We start from the raw sequence: 15,481 nt of genomic DNA on the forward strand, positions 1-15,481 counted from the left end.
GAAGAGATGAAGAGTTTTAAGTAAGTGGGCTGTCTCTTGGGTCTTTTGTACCCATGGCAGAGTAGCAGTAATGGGATAATAGCCCTTTTATATGAAGGCTCTACAAATCTTATTTTAGTTTATCTTAACCTGGGATGTAGCTCCTGTTATTGAGGCTGAGGAAGGTTGGAAGTAACATACCCAAGCTCCAAAGACTTTCTGAACTCCAGGTCCAGTTCGCTGTCCCCTGGGCCACTATATGATATACCCTGGACAAGACTCAATTAAAACTTCTTAATACCATCAATTTCTGACAAGTGGACAAGATCCTTAACCCATGAAGAAATAGGTTTTTCTCAGAATTAACATTACAGACAACAGTTTTGTGAAACATGACTTCCGTTTTGACTTAGGACCAGCATTTCATTAACATCTCTAGGAGTTACGGTTGAAGGTGGTTGTTCAGTTCTGTGTGTGAGCCACCCTCCTCTCCCCACCTCAGTGAGCATCAGCAAAGGAAAGTTTGCCCACTGGATCAGAGGACTAGATGGTTGAACTGTACTGCTCTGCTGTTGATCACATGGGTGAATCATTAGTTTTCTAAGTGTTTTCCCAACTTTCTCTTTATATAACTAAAGGAAACTCATGACTTAGTACTGGCCCATCTCACTGACTTTTCAGTCTTATTCCCAACTCAATGTGACCCTGGAAGGAGTTCTTGTGTAATCAAATTTTATATATATATATATATATATAATTTTTTTTTTTTTATTATAGCTTTTTATTTACAAGTTATATGCATGGGTAGTTTTACAGCACTGACGATTGCCAAACCTTTTGTTCCAATTTTTCCCCTCCCTCCAATGGCAGGTTGACCAATACATGTTAAGTATGTTAAAGCATATATGTCCTAACAATTATTTTGCTATACAAAAAAGAATCAGAGTTTGAAATGGTGTACTATTGGCCTGCGAAGGAAATCCAAAATGCGGGCGAACAAAAAGAGGGATTGGGAATTCTATGTAATGGTTCATAGTCATCTCCCAGAGTTCTTTCACTGGGCGTAGCTGGTTCAGTTCATTACTGTTCTATTGGAACTGATTTGCTTCATCTCATTGCTGGAGATGGCCAGGTCCATCAGAATTGATCATCATATAGTATTGTTGTTGAAGTGTATAATGATCTTCTGATCCTGCTCATTTCACCCTTAATTCATGTAAGTTTCTGCAGGCTTTTCTGAAATCATCCTGCTGGTCATTTCTTACTGAAAAATAATATTCCATAACATTCATAAACCACAATTTATTCAGCCATTCTCTAATTGATGGGCATCCATTCAGTTTCCAATTCCTGGCCACTACAAAGAGGGCTGCCACAAATAGCACATACAGGTTCCTTTCCCTTCTTTACTATCTCGTTGGGGTATAAGCCCAGTAGTAACACTGCTGGATCAAAAGGTATGCACAGTTTGATGACTTTGAGCATAGTTCCAAATTGCTCTCCAGAATGGCTGGATGTATTCACAATTCCACCAACAATGTATTAAGTGTCCCTGTTTTCCCACATCCCCTCCAACATTCCGCATTATCTTTCCCTGTCATTCTAGCTATAGATTACATTTTTAAAAGCAGAAGTGGATTGAGCAAAATATAGGGTTAGATGGTTTTATATGGGTATTTTCCAAAGAGCAAAGGGATCACTGTTAGAGGCCAGGGCTAATTCAGGCCCCTTAGTGACTCAGAATGAGATCCTTGTAGATTGCCTTGTACATAGTTAATAGAAGCATGTTTGCTTAAGGCTACAGCAATTCCTTTGCTCATACTATCAAGCCTGAAGGAGGGACCTCCAATTTCGATTTGGTCTTTGTGTTTAGGTTCCCAGGAAGCAGCATCAATGAGGTTCAAGCTATGTGTCCCCACCAATTAAGAATGGTGGAAGACTGAATACATTTTAAAGAAAAACTTAACAAGGGAGACTACCTGGTCGTACCAATCTTAACCTGTGCTACAAAAGCAGTCATTGTCAAAGCTTTGGCACTGATTAAAAGGGATTGATCCTTGTGAACAGATCAAGTACACAACTGAACAGAAGCAAATGAACACAGTATAATGTTTAATAAATCCAGTGACCCCCTCCCCCATTACCCTAACTGGGGTAAAGTCTTACCATTCCAACAAAAAACCTGGAAAATTTGGAAAGCAGAATGGTCGAGATGAGATAAATATTCACATCTCCCACCACATACCAAGATATATACAAACTAACTGGATATGTGTCTTAAGAGATAAAAGTCATAAATTAGAGTAATAAAAAATAAAACTGGGACAGGTATGTGCAGAGAGTGACTGGGATGGCCTCTCCCCATGTGGATTCCTGGGAGTCATGGTGATGTCTGATGGGAGTGACTTAGTCCTGAGCGTATGTGTAGCCTCTTAACTGGTCAGTCTGCTAACCATGTGATCAAGCCAACATATGGTCCCATGAAAGCCGGCTCCTGCATTTGTCCATCACTGTCCTTTTTTCCTTTGTAGGTGAAGGGCTTGAAGGCTCCAACCAGGAGACTTTCAGACAGACCATCAGACGACATCTGGGTTTTTCAATCAGCTCAGTGTCGGTATCCTGTGGAGCAGTAAGTGGAATTTAGAAGTGACCTTCAGGATCCAGCCCATGGGGGCAAAGATGGGGATTTGTATAATTCTTGCTTCCTCTGAATGTGAGCTTGGTGGGACTGATGTTATATTTTTAAAATTGTGTTGTGTTTCCACTGCCCTTAGTGACTGAGATGGGATTTGGAATATTAGTTCCCATGGTATGCAGGGAAATGTTTATATTTTTATTCTTGCTATATCTTTGCAGTAAATATCCCTTTGTAAAAAATAAGTAATGTTAAATGGTTAAAGGGAACTAATAAAGTTATCACTCTTGATTAAGAGAGGGAGGGGAAGCACAACTAGTGGAGTCTTTAAAAGTACCCTAAATGTCCTCAGTATTTTCCCTAGAACCTCAAAGGTGAGATACACCTGACCTGCCTTTGGGAGAATGACTTAAGAATTTTTATATGAATTTTCACAATTATACATAGGGCAAGAGGTCAAGATAAAGCAAGGAATTAGGAGGATCCCAACAACAGAAGACAAAATTGATAATTTTCATGAAAGCAGATATAACATTTTTTCATAAGTGAAAATCAATGCAGTTAAAATCAGAGGAAATAGTTAACATTTGCCTGAAGCAAAAGAATCTTTGCAGCTTTTTTTTTTTTTTTTGAAAAAGTTTTCATACTAAATCAATGCATTGACAATCCATGATTCCAGAGGACCAAAGATGAAATATGCCCTGTGCCTTCTGCCAGAGGACTCAGAAATGGCTTGACTTATTGGGATGGCTATGTGATTGCTGAGAAAAGGTTGGGTGTGAGAGAGGTTGTGGAAATAGAAACTGCAACAAATGGAGTTTGAACCTCATAACATCCCTGTAAAGTAGGAGTTATGTCTATTTTACAGATGAGGAAATTGAGTCACTTGCTTAGCATCCCACTCAGTAAATAACTGAGACAGAATTAGGACCTGGGTATTTTTGACTTCAGGTCCACTGCTCAGTCACCTTGTCCCTAATTGGAAGAAATCATGTACTCACCTTGTGATTCAGGAGGCTGCCACCAGGGGCCTGGGATCCCAATGCCAATATTTTTGGTTCCATCCCTCAGCTCCAGAACAACTCCAGGGAAATCTCCAAGACAAAATTTAGTTAGGGGTACTACCTTGTTCAGTCATTTCAGTTGCGTGCAATTATTCCTGACTTGATTTGGGTTTTTTTTTAGCAGAGATACTGGAATGGTTTGCTGTTTCCTTCTGGTCATTTCACATATGAAGAAACTTAAGACAGACAGGGTGAAGGGACTTACTCAGGGTCTCACGGCTAGGGAGTCTCGAGGCAGGATTTGATCTTCTTGACTCCAGGCCTGGCATTCTCCACTGCACCACCTTCTGCCTCTTGGGTCTTACCTAGAATCTCCTCAATAGGAGCTAGGATTTCTACAGCCCTTAAAGATTTGCCAAGTGTTTACACATATCATTTGATCCTTCCAACCACCCTAGGAAGTAGGTGTTATCACCCTCATTTTACAGAGGAGGAAATAGAGACCTGCAGAGGTGAGGTGATGGACCCCGGCCCGTGCAGCCTCCCTGTGCCTAAGGTGGCACTCAGGTTTGGGTCCCTTGAGTGTGCCCACGGCATGCACTGACAAACGGATGAACATGATCTCACATTCCCTGTTACACTCCCTTCCTTGGAAGGCAAAGGCTCGTTATGGGGCTGTGGAAGGTATTCTGCTTTGGCCTCAGTCCTGCAGTTTCTGAGTAACTCGAGGTAAGGTCTGGTCAGTGGAGAGAGACTTCCTTTAGTTCTGGAGCTACAGAGTGGCCTGGGGTCATCTTCTTTTTCAATTACATGTAAAGATAGTTTTCAATATTGATTTTTTTAAGATTTTGAGTTCCAGGTTTTTTTCTCTGTTTCTTCCTTACATTCATCCTCCCAATATATCAAACAGTTTTATAAAGGTTATACCTGCATAGTCATTTTTTTTTTTTTAACATATGTTCACATCAGTCATGTTGGGAAAGAAAAATCAGAACAAAAGGGGAAAATCATGAATGAGGGGGAAAAAAGCAACAAAAAGGTGAAAATAGTATGCTTCAATCCTCATTCAGTGTCCATAGTTCTTTCCTTGGATGAAGATAGCATTTTCCATCCCACATCTATTAGAAATGTCTTGAATCACTGTCCTGCTGAAAAGAACTAAGTCTATCATAGTTGATCATCATACAATCTTGCTGTTATTATGTACAATGTTCTGGTTCTACTCACTTCACTTAGCATAAGTTTAAGCCTGAAATCAGCCTGCTCATCATCTTTTATAGACTAGTAATATTCATTACATTCATATGCCATATCTTATTCAGCCATTCCCCAGTTGTTAGGTATCCCCTCAATTTCCAATTTGTTGCCACCACAAAAAGAGCTTTTCCTCCTTTTATGATGTCTTTGGCATACAGACCCAGTAAAAGCACTGCTATATCAAAGGATATACACAGTTTGATAGCTCTTTGGGTATTGTTCTAAATTATTTGCCAGAATGGTTGGATCAATTTACAACTCCACCAACAATGCATTAGTGTTCCAATTTTCCCAAATATTGTCATCTTAACCATTATGATAGCTGTGAGGTATTACCTCATTTTTTATTTATAATCAATAGTGATTTAGAGCATTTTAAAATCTTCCTATAGATGGATTTAATTTCTTCATCTGAAAATTGTTTATATCCTTTGACCATCAATTGGGTAATAACTTGTAATTTTTACTCATTTCTCTACATATTTTAGAAATGAAGCCTTTATCAAAAACACTAGCTAAAAATTATTTCCTAGTGTTCTGTTTCCCTACTAATCTTGGCCGCATTGGTTTTGTTTGTGCAAAACCTTTTTTAATTTAATGTAATCAAAAATTTCCATTTTGCATTTTATTTTACATAATGTTCTCTATTGTTCGGTCATAAATTCTTCTTTTCTCCAAAGATTGGATGGGTAAATTATCCCTTACTCTCCTTGTTCCCCTTCTTTCAATGGAATCTTTTTGTGTAATTAATAAAAAAATTAAGGTGGAATTGAGCAATAAAATAACATCATCTGACAGTATATGCAATGCTCTGCACCCATACTCTTTCATCTCAGTAGCAGGAAAATGAGGAAGAACGTTCGTTTCTTCATCTGTATTCTGGAACCAAGATTACCAGTGTTAGTTGCCTTTTAGTGGCTTTTGTTTATATTAATTGCAGTAGTGTGTAATGTTCTCTGAGTTCTACTTTCCTTGACATCCAGTCCAATTCAGTTAACATTTATTAAGTACCTATTTTGTGTCAGACATGGTGCTAAATGCTGTGGGTAAAATTAATAATAAAAGATAGTCCCTGTCCTCAAGGACCTTACAAATGGAGGGAGTCGAAACAAAAGAAGTTCAGAAAGGGAGCACTTGCTTTTTTCTTTTTTTTTTTTTAGGGTTTTTTTTTTTTTTTTTTTTTTACTTCCACACTGTACTGCTATGCATATTTGTTATGCATTTTTTAAAGTCTCAGATAATAAATTCAAAGAAGTAATCACATATATTGAAATTAAAAATATTTGATTTTATCAAATATGGTAATTGGTTTTAGCCTAACTGGAGATCATTAGACCATATCCAAATAATGTTACCACATCATGGTTGACTATTCAGAACCTAAGAGTATGTATGAGACTTTCTAACAGTGCTTAAGTCAAAGGGTTCTAGGATTAGCTGTTCTTAGCTCCTGCTCTTGATTAACTCCAAGATTCTGATCCTTTCTTACCCTCAATTTTTCCCACCAGTCTTTGCTTTCAAGTTAATAGGAGCCAGCTATTATGATCTCTGTTTTTCAGTTTCCTTCTTGCCCATCCAGTGTAAAGCTGCAAGCTACCTTCCTAAAACATTGACCATATCTATGCCTCCATATGTCTTTCCAACTGAGGACAAAGGTTTTTTACTCACGGGGGTTGTCCTACATGATGTAGACAAGCACAGGATTTAAAGTCGCATGTCCTCTGATTCCTGGCTCTTGTACTTGGAAGTAACTTCCTCTGGCCTCAGCTTAATCATTGTTAAGGTCCTGGTTAAATGATACCCAAGGTCCTTTTTAACTCTATAAATCATTATCCCAGTCATTTCCTCAAAACAGGAGATAGTAGGTTGTTAATAAGCTGGCTTGAGAGCAAAGAAGCAAAGGAGATTGGAACTTCAAGAAGTCATTTGACTTGTGCAGTAGTCAAACTAGTAAGCAGTAATAGATCCCACACTCCGCCCCCTTCTCGGATTCCCTCCCTCTTTTGGGTTCAGTATTTTGATTCACTTTCTGTTATGGCTTTTAGATACGGCTTGGTGGCAGTGTTGCCCAGTCTGGCTCAGCTCGGCCAACTTCCTGGAAAATTGCAGCTAGTTAGCAAAGAATCCTTTACCCTTGAGGCTCCTCCCCTGAATCAAGAAGCTTGGTGCCAGTTAATTTCTGACTCATACTGGGCTGAAGCTTTAGCCTCGAAGACATCTTGTTAACAAGTGGGAACTTACAACAAACCACAGAAAGCTCAACGCTCTGCTGTTAACAAAGGGGACACCCTGTTTGGTTTGGGAGGCAAGAACACATCTGAGGTCCCAGCAGGTCGATGGCTGGGGAGAGGAAAAAGTCTTGGCCATAGCAGACTGTAAACTACTGGAAGCAGGGAAAATGGCCTTGCAGCCACCTCTGCTGCCACCCCCACCTGCTCTCCGGAGCCCTCGGACTTCCCGATATATCTATCAGCTTCCTTCTTGGGTACTGGAGGACTTCTGCCATAAGATGGACAGCCTGAGTGAATGGGACTGGATGCAATTTGGTGAGAACGTGTCAAGGGTCTCTGGGGTCCCTGGTGAGACTGAAGGAGGATGGGAACCCGGGGAATGGCTGGGCTGACAAGGTACCATGGTCTTAGGGGATTAGCTGATGGACTCATCCAAGAGCACTCAGCACAGGAGTTGGAATTGGAAGAGACATTAGTGATGATCTAGTCTGATGATTTCATTTTATAAAGAAGGAAATGGAAGCTTCTATAGAGTGGGAAAATGAGGACTATGAAACCAAGAGAGATTTTTAACAGGTAGTCCATAGAAGAGCAGCAATTTGAGCTCAGGTCCTCTGCCTTTTTGACTCAGTATTTGTCACTTCCTTATATAAACTTTTTTCTTGTTTAAGTATTCTACCTTTTAATTTTGTTCTGTATAACATAATATCATGGACAAAACTTCAGAATGGTAATCAGATTTGGGTTTTTAGCTTTTTGCTCCTCTATAATATGAGGAGGTTAAACTAAATGTTTTTTTTTTTTTTTTTTGTCTCTCATTTATAACATTCTATGATTTATTTGCTTGTCTAATTATGAATGTATCTATGGAGGCAAAGAGCTTTGTTAGAGAGCTGATCTCAAGTAAGGAGAATCTAGGTACAAGTCTTATGGTCCATATATATAATGTCTAGTAGGTCTGGCCTGCACTTAAGCTAGGCAACTCTGCATATTAGTAAAGAGAGCCTTACATCTGAATGCAAGAAGATCTGAGGTCAAAATCTGCCTTAGATACTTACTCACTAATTGTATGACTTTTGCTTAAGTTACTTAGCTTTTTCTCAATTTGCCTATCTCTAAAACAGGGTGGCAATAACATCATCTAACTTACAGAACTAGTGTGAGGTTCAAATGTGATAATGTAGTCAAAGTTCAAACGGGTAAAGTAGGTAAAGTGCTTTACAAGCCTTTACATAAATGCGAGTTGATATCAATATTGTTATTTTCTCCCAGACTATAAGTTAATGTAACAACCTTTATTAGTGGTGGAAATTTTCTCCTCTGGGCTTTTCCTATTTGATAACATCGTAAGTCCAGTCCAAGAAAAAGATATGTCTTAAGGTACTAGCCCTGTGAGATTAGTAGGTATGTTTTTTAGCTCTAGGTGCTGAAAAATTGTTTTTTATTACTGCTTCGTATCATGGTAGGAAGAAGAAAAGAAATGCTTCCCTTGTCTTTGGGGAAGGCACTGTAAATGTGCCCATCTCTGTGCTGTTTCCCCAAGGATGGTGGGACATGAATTAGGTCTGAGGGGAAGTGAATCACAGACTTATGAGAAGAGAAACCAACCACCTTAGAATGTGGTGAAGATGTAGGCACTTGGTACCTTCCCCTAAAGAAAAAAAAAAGTACCCAAGAAACATCCTTCTTTCTTTCCTGCCTCTTAGATTTACCATATATTACATGGTGTTTTGGTGTATAGATATGAACAAGGTTATCCAGAGTATTGAGGTTATCAGTATATAATCAGGGCAGCTAACTGATACAGTGGATGTAGAGTCAGGAAGGCTCATCTTCCTGAGTTCATATCCAACCTCAGACACTTATTAGCCATGTGACACTGGACAAGTCAGTTCATCCTGCTTGCTTCAGTTTCCTCATCTGTAAAATGAGTGAGAGAAGAAAATGGCAAGTCACTCGGGTATCTTTGCCAAGAAAACCCCAAATAGGGTCATAGTTGAAAGAACTGAACAACAATAATAATAATGACAAAGAATTAAGTTAGATAAGAGGTGGAACATCTTCTTTGGAAGGGTTATTTTATACCCAAATGTGTTACTTGTTAAAGACTGAAATCTCCTTAACTTGGGATAGGGTGTGGGGGAGAAAGAGTCTTTAAAAATAGGCACATTTTGTACTCTCATTCTTGCTCATGTGTTTGGATGCTTGTGTATATCCTTGGAAATGAAAAGAGTTTAAAAATTAAAAGAGAGAGACAAGCATCTCTTGGAGTTAGGGCTATTTTTGATGAATTGCTAAAGAGGTGCTGGATTTTTGTCTTGAGTTGGGCTAGAATGCAGACTCTGATTTACTAACCACAGAGCCTAACAAAGTTGATAAATCTTTGGCTTCCCTGGATCATAGATAGATTCCCAGTGAGAGAGGACCCTAGAGGGTCACTGGTCTAACCCCTTCATTTTACACACTAGGAAACAGAAGGTCACACAGATATATGCCAGATATGGAATAGAAATATCTTTCTGATCATATCTGCCATATAGAAGGTATTTAATATATTCTTGTTGGTTATCCAATAAGGAGTTTGGATTAGATGATTTCTAAGGTTTCTTTGAGTCCTAATTCATCCTAGGAGTTTTTAAGCAATCCATTTTAACCTCCCATTCAGGGTGGAACTTTTTCTCCAGTGGCTCTGACAGGGTCCAGCTTTGTTTAAAATAGCCAGTGTCAGGGAGGCAAGGAGATAGAAGGGATGGCTTCTCGGGGACATCCTGGGCTCAGTCTAGGACTTGTGAACTTTATGGAGGGGAAATAAATTTTCTGAGCTTATGACCGTGAATGGGCACTTTTCATTTATAAATGAAAAAGAGGGATATTCAATGAAACTTTGTCTTGGGTTCCCAGCCTCAGCTAGGATTCTGCTCACAATTTTCCTAGATAATAAATTTTCTATGCTACTGACTGGGGCTGAGGGAAACCCTATCACCCCCAATAGACACTTGTTGAGAACTTCCTATATGTTAACTTTTTCTTTTCCCCCACTGTGCTAGTGCTAGGAATACAAAGGAAGACAAAAACAGCTTGGCCCTTCTCTCCAGGAGTTTATCACACACCTACCTCTAACCTCCCTTGGAGATTTCTCTCCTCAGGAAATAAAGTATTTTCTTTAAGTGACTTAGTGACTTCTTGAATCCCAGCCTTATGCCCTCAAATCCTTGTGAGCCCTCTGCTTTTCAGAGGACCGTGCTGGAGGCCCCAGCAGGTAGAATTCAAGTTCCTATCAAGAAATCATAGATTCACTCCTAACCCCCTCTCATCTCAATGACTGGAGCTCTTTCTTTACTGTCTCATTTCTAGCTTGGTGGGGCAGGAAATGGGTTAAAAGAAATTATAGGACTTGTGGAAGTCTGTCAGGACTCACAGTGTTCCTTTTAAGATTCTTGTTCTTGATTGTGAGCCGAGCCGATTTTCCCGCCTTCCATGATAGTATGACAAGTTTCCACAAAGAGGCCTGTGTTTGGGTGACTCAGGTGGCTAAGTCAGTAAGCTATGATTCTTGGCACATCATTTCCCCTCCCCATGCTCTGAATTATTTCTTCACTTCTGGGTGGAGAGGAGGGGTGGGACGGGCAGCTGAACCAGTTACTGCAACCCAGGACCTGCCACATCAGCCTCCCCAAGTGGGGACTCCTTTGCTGCCATAGACAGCTTTCAAGGCTGGAATGAAGAAGTCTCCGGCTACCCCTGTCCCCACTGCCAAAGATAAGAGCTCGCCTTCTGTTCAGTGCCGCTTTTATGAGGATAATAAACATTATTAGTTTTCTCAGTAGACTCAATTTCCAGTATACTTTGGTTGAGAGCAAGGTTTTGGAGAAGAGTAATAGGGTATGTGGTGTGGTGGTGGTAAGGAGGTTGACTTGGAGCAAAAACACAGATGGGGCACCAGAAATTGGGTTTTAGAATTAGCCTCAGTGAAGCCCTGAATCAGAATTCTGATTCTGCTCTTTACAACTTGGGAGACCATAAATAAGCTCCTTCCCAAATAGAATTATAATAGTTGGCATTTGTATAGAACTTTATCCTCATCACAACCCTGAGAGATGGGTGCTATTATTATCCCCATTTTACAAATGAGGAAACTGAGGCAGATGGGGGTTCCATGATTTGTCCAAGTCACAGTTTGTAAGCATCTGGGGTAAGATTTAAACTAAGGTCCTGATTCAGCTGTCTATGTATCTGCCATCTAGCTGGTGATTTAAGAGGGCTGTGCAGAACAGTTAACAATCTCTTAGTCCCTGTCCTAGAGAAAAGGGAACTGAGGTTCCTTGAATATGAAAAGAAGGAATTTGGTGAGTTAGAAAGGCACACAGAACTGTGATTACAGAATCTTAGATTCAGATTTAGAGGGAACCTTAGAGGCCCTTGGGTCCAAACCTCTCATTTTCTTTTCTTTTATTGGGGAGAAAGTGAAAGTAGTAAAAAGAAGAGGATTGAATTATTGAGAAAATAAAAAAGGGTCATAGTTTTTAAAATTCACAGCAGAAAATAGGAAAAAAAAAAGCCTACTAAGCAGGATAACTTTGAAAATTATATGTTGAATTATATTTAAAAGAAAAGCAAATTGTACAGAAGAGAGAGATTTGCAGTTTCATATACAATCTTCTTAAAATTCTACTTTGTATGTGAATACTTATTGGTGTTTTAAGTTTGGAATAAAATAAGATATAAAATGAGTTAGTGATTGCTGCATAAGGAATCTTGGGAGTCCCATCTAAATAGAAATTCTCTGATCTCCTAATTATACACTAAAGTACAAATGTCTGATAAATTTATCTTTGTGATTCCATCGTAGAATGAGATGTTTTGGAAGGATTGCAGTATGCATGGGGGAGGGGGGAGTCATCACTTTGATGTGAGTGGGTGCTTTATTTTCTTGGTGCTGTTAGTGACTTTTTCATTTGATTATATCATAACAATCCTATAAGGTAGATCATGTAAATTTTTGGGATGGGCCTGGGATTTTGGTGGTATGGAGAACTCCCAGTGTGAAACCTGCTTTTTATCAGTGCAGATCAGCCTTTTAGGCAGAGGTTTATAGTCTTGAGAAAGTTTATCTGGAGGCACTAACAGCTATTAAAAAAAAAAATCACTGGCAAAATTTGAATCCAGAACCTCTGATTCCTAAAACTGCTCTTTTCCATTGTGTACCACTCAGCCTGTTCTAGCCTCAGTTTTCTCATCTGTAAAGTGGAGATAGTTTTTACTTCTCAGAGATGTTATGAGGATTCAGTGAAAGTAATATGTCCAAACATTATCTTTGAAAATTTTTGTAAGCATTATATAAATCATGATGATGATAATTCCCTGGAAGCTCCAGACTTTTCTCCCCAAGCTGAGACAATCTTTTGTGTCAGAGTAAGAAAGTCTTCCTTTTAATTCTCTTTCATATTTTCCTCCAAACACATGAAATCAATCCCAAATCAAAACTGTGATCTTGGTTAAGGAGTTAACTTATTGAGCCTCAGGAAACTTAAAATAATAATAATAGCTTTTTATTTTTAAAATACATGCAAAGGCCACTTTCACCATTATTATTCAATATTGTATTAGAAATGCTAGCTTCAGCAATAAGAGATGAAAAAGAAAGGAATTAGAGTAGGTAATGAGGAAACCAAATTATCACTCTTTCCAGATGATTTGATGGTATACTTAGAGAACCTCAGAGAATCTATTGAAAAGCTATTAGAAATAGTCCACAACTTTGGCAAAGTTGCAGGATATGAAATAAATCCACATAAATCATCAGCATTTTTATACATCACCAACAAAATCCAACAGCAAGAGATACAAAGAGAAATTCTATTTAAAATAACTGTCGATAGCATAAAATATTTGGGAATCTATCTGCCATAGGAAAATCAGGAACTATATGAGCAAAACTACAAAACACTTTCCACACAAATAAAGTCAGATCTAAACAATTGGAAAAATATTAAGTGCTCTTAGATAGGCCGAGCGAATATAATAAAGATGACAATATACCTAAACTAATCTATTTAATGATATACTAATCAGACTCCCAAAAAACTATTTTAATGACCTAGAAAAATTAGCAAAATTCATCTGGAAGAACAAAAAGTCAAGAATTTCAAGGGAACTAATGAAAAAGTCAAAAGAAGGTGGCCTAGCTATACCTGATCTAAAACTGTATTATAAAGCAGCAGTCACCAAAACCATTTGGTATTGGCTAGGGAATAGGTGAGGTTCACAGGACAAAATAGTCAATAACTATAGCAATCTAGTATTTGACAAACCCCCAAACCCCAGCTTTTGGGATAAGAATTCATTATTTGACAAAAATTGCTGGGAAAATAGGAAATTAGTATGGCAGAAACTAGGCAATGAAGGTCAAAATGGGTTCATGTTCTAGGCATAAAGAATGAGATTGCAAATAAATTAGAAAAATATGTGAAGACCACGTATTTGAAAATCAGCCAGAGTCAGGAATTCAGGTTAGGGGAAAATCGTCAGTCTTTATTCTCAGTGAAGAAAGATCGGAGGTGGGAGAGAATCAGCAATAGTGATGTGTACAGCTGAGTCAAGAAGCTAGCTAGACCAGCAGCCACACGACCAGCAGCCAGGAGTATGGAACCCAGGCCCAATCTCTCCCAGCTTCTCTTCCCGTCTCTCTCTCTGCCTCCACCCACCAAAATTGTCATTTCCTATACAACACATCAGGACTTGCACAGAGAGTAGGCGGGGGCCATTCTTTATCCAATCATGTATATTAATAGAGTATAGCCCAATTACTATTTAGCCTCACGTGCTTGGGACCTCAGTGCATCAACTCAAGCTTCAGCCCATTACAAGAATATAGGATAGTTTACCTCTCAGCCCTGTGGAAGAGGAAGGAATTTATGACCAAAGAAGAACTAGAGATGATTATTGATCATAGAATGGAAAATTTCGATTATATTAAGTTAAAAAGCTTTTGTATGGAGACAGGATTAGAAGGGAAGCAATAAACTGGGAAAACATTTTTACAGCTAAAGGTCTCATTTCCAAAATATATAGAGAATTGACTCTAGTTTATAAAAAGTCAAACCATTCTCCAATTGATAAATGGTCAAAAGATGTGAACAATTTTCAGATGAAGAAATTGAAGCTATTTATAGTCATATGAAAAGATGCTCCAAATCATTATTAATCAGAGAAATGCAAATTAAGACAACTCTGAGATACCACTACACACCTGTCAGATTGGCTAGAATGACAGGGAAAGATAATGCGGAATGTTGGCGGGGATGTTGGAAAACTGGAACAGTGTTGCATTGTTGGTGGAGTTGTGAATGGATCCAGACATTCTAGAGAGCAATTTGGAACTATGCTCAAAAAGTTATCAAACTGTGCATACCCTTTGATCCAGCAGTGTTATTACTGGGCTTATATCTCAAAGAGATACTAAAGAAGGGAAAGGGACCTGTATGTGCCAAAACGTTTGTGGCAGCCCTGTTTGTAGTGGCCAGAAACTGGAAACTGAGTGGATGCCCATCAATTGGAGAATGGCTGAATAAATTGTGGTATATGAATGTTATGGAATATTATTGTTTTGTAAGAAATGACCAGCAGGATGAATACAGAGAGGCTTAGAGAGACTTACACGAACTGATGCTGAATGAAATGAGCAGAACCAGGAGATCATTATACACTTCAACAGCAATACTATATGATGATCAATTCTGATGGCCGTGACTCTCTTCAACAATGAGATGAACCAAATCAGTTCCAATTGCTGTCTAATGAACAGAAACAGATACACCTAGAGAAAAAGTATGAGTATGGAAAACTATGGACTACAACATAACATTTCCACCCTTTCTGTTATTGTTTGCTTGCATTTTTGTTTTTTTCTTCTCAGGTTATTTTTATCTACTTTCAAAATCTGATCGTATGTACAAGATAACTATAAATATGTATACATATATTGTATTTAACATATATTTTAACATATTTAACATGTGTGGGACTACCTGCCATCTGGAAGAAGGCATTGGGGAAAGGAGGGGGAAAGTTGAAACAGAAGTTTTTGCAAAAGTCAATGTTGAAAAATTGTCTATGCATATATTTTGTATATAAAAAGCTATAATAAAAAAAATTGTGTTTAAAAATGCTAAAAAAAATAAAATAAATAAAATACATGCAAAAATTCAACATTCACCCTTGCAAAACTTTGTGTTCCAAATTTTTCTCCCTTCCTCTCCTTCTCTTCCCTCCTTTAGATAGCAAGTAATCCAATATAGGTTAAGCATATACAATTCTAAATATATTTCCATTTATCATGCTGTACAAGGAAAATCAGATCAAAAGGGGGGGGAAAT

At 38.5% G+C, this 15,481-nt stretch overlaps 1 protein-coding gene across 4 annotated transcripts in view; it reads left to right on the top strand.

The window, feature by feature from the left end:
- Nucleotides 1–2,544: 2,544 nt before the first annotated feature.
- IRAK2 (interleukin 1 receptor associated kinase 2) overlaps nucleotides 2,545–15,481 on the top strand; it is a 53,792-nt gene continuing 40,855 nt past the window's right edge. For 3 of the 4 annotated variants that reach the window (XM_031955011.1, XM_031955015.1, XM_031955018.1), the window contains exon 1: nucleotides 7,243–7,421. In XM_031955011.1, the coding sequence (XP_031810871.1) occupies nucleotides 7,274–7,421 (148 nt within the window). In that variant the 5' untranslated portion in view covers nucleotides 7,243–7,273. Of the gene's footprint in view, nucleotides 2,609–7,242; nucleotides 7,422–15,481 lie in introns of those variants that run through there. The other variant, XM_031955017.1, reaches the window with a different exon arrangement.

This window comes from Sarcophilus harrisii, chromosome 1 (genome assembly GCF_902635505.1).
Source record: "Sarcophilus harrisii chromosome 1, mSarHar1.11, whole genome shotgun sequence".
Classification (NCBI taxonomy): domain Eukaryota; kingdom Metazoa; phylum Chordata; class Mammalia; order Dasyuromorphia; family Dasyuridae; genus Sarcophilus; species Sarcophilus harrisii.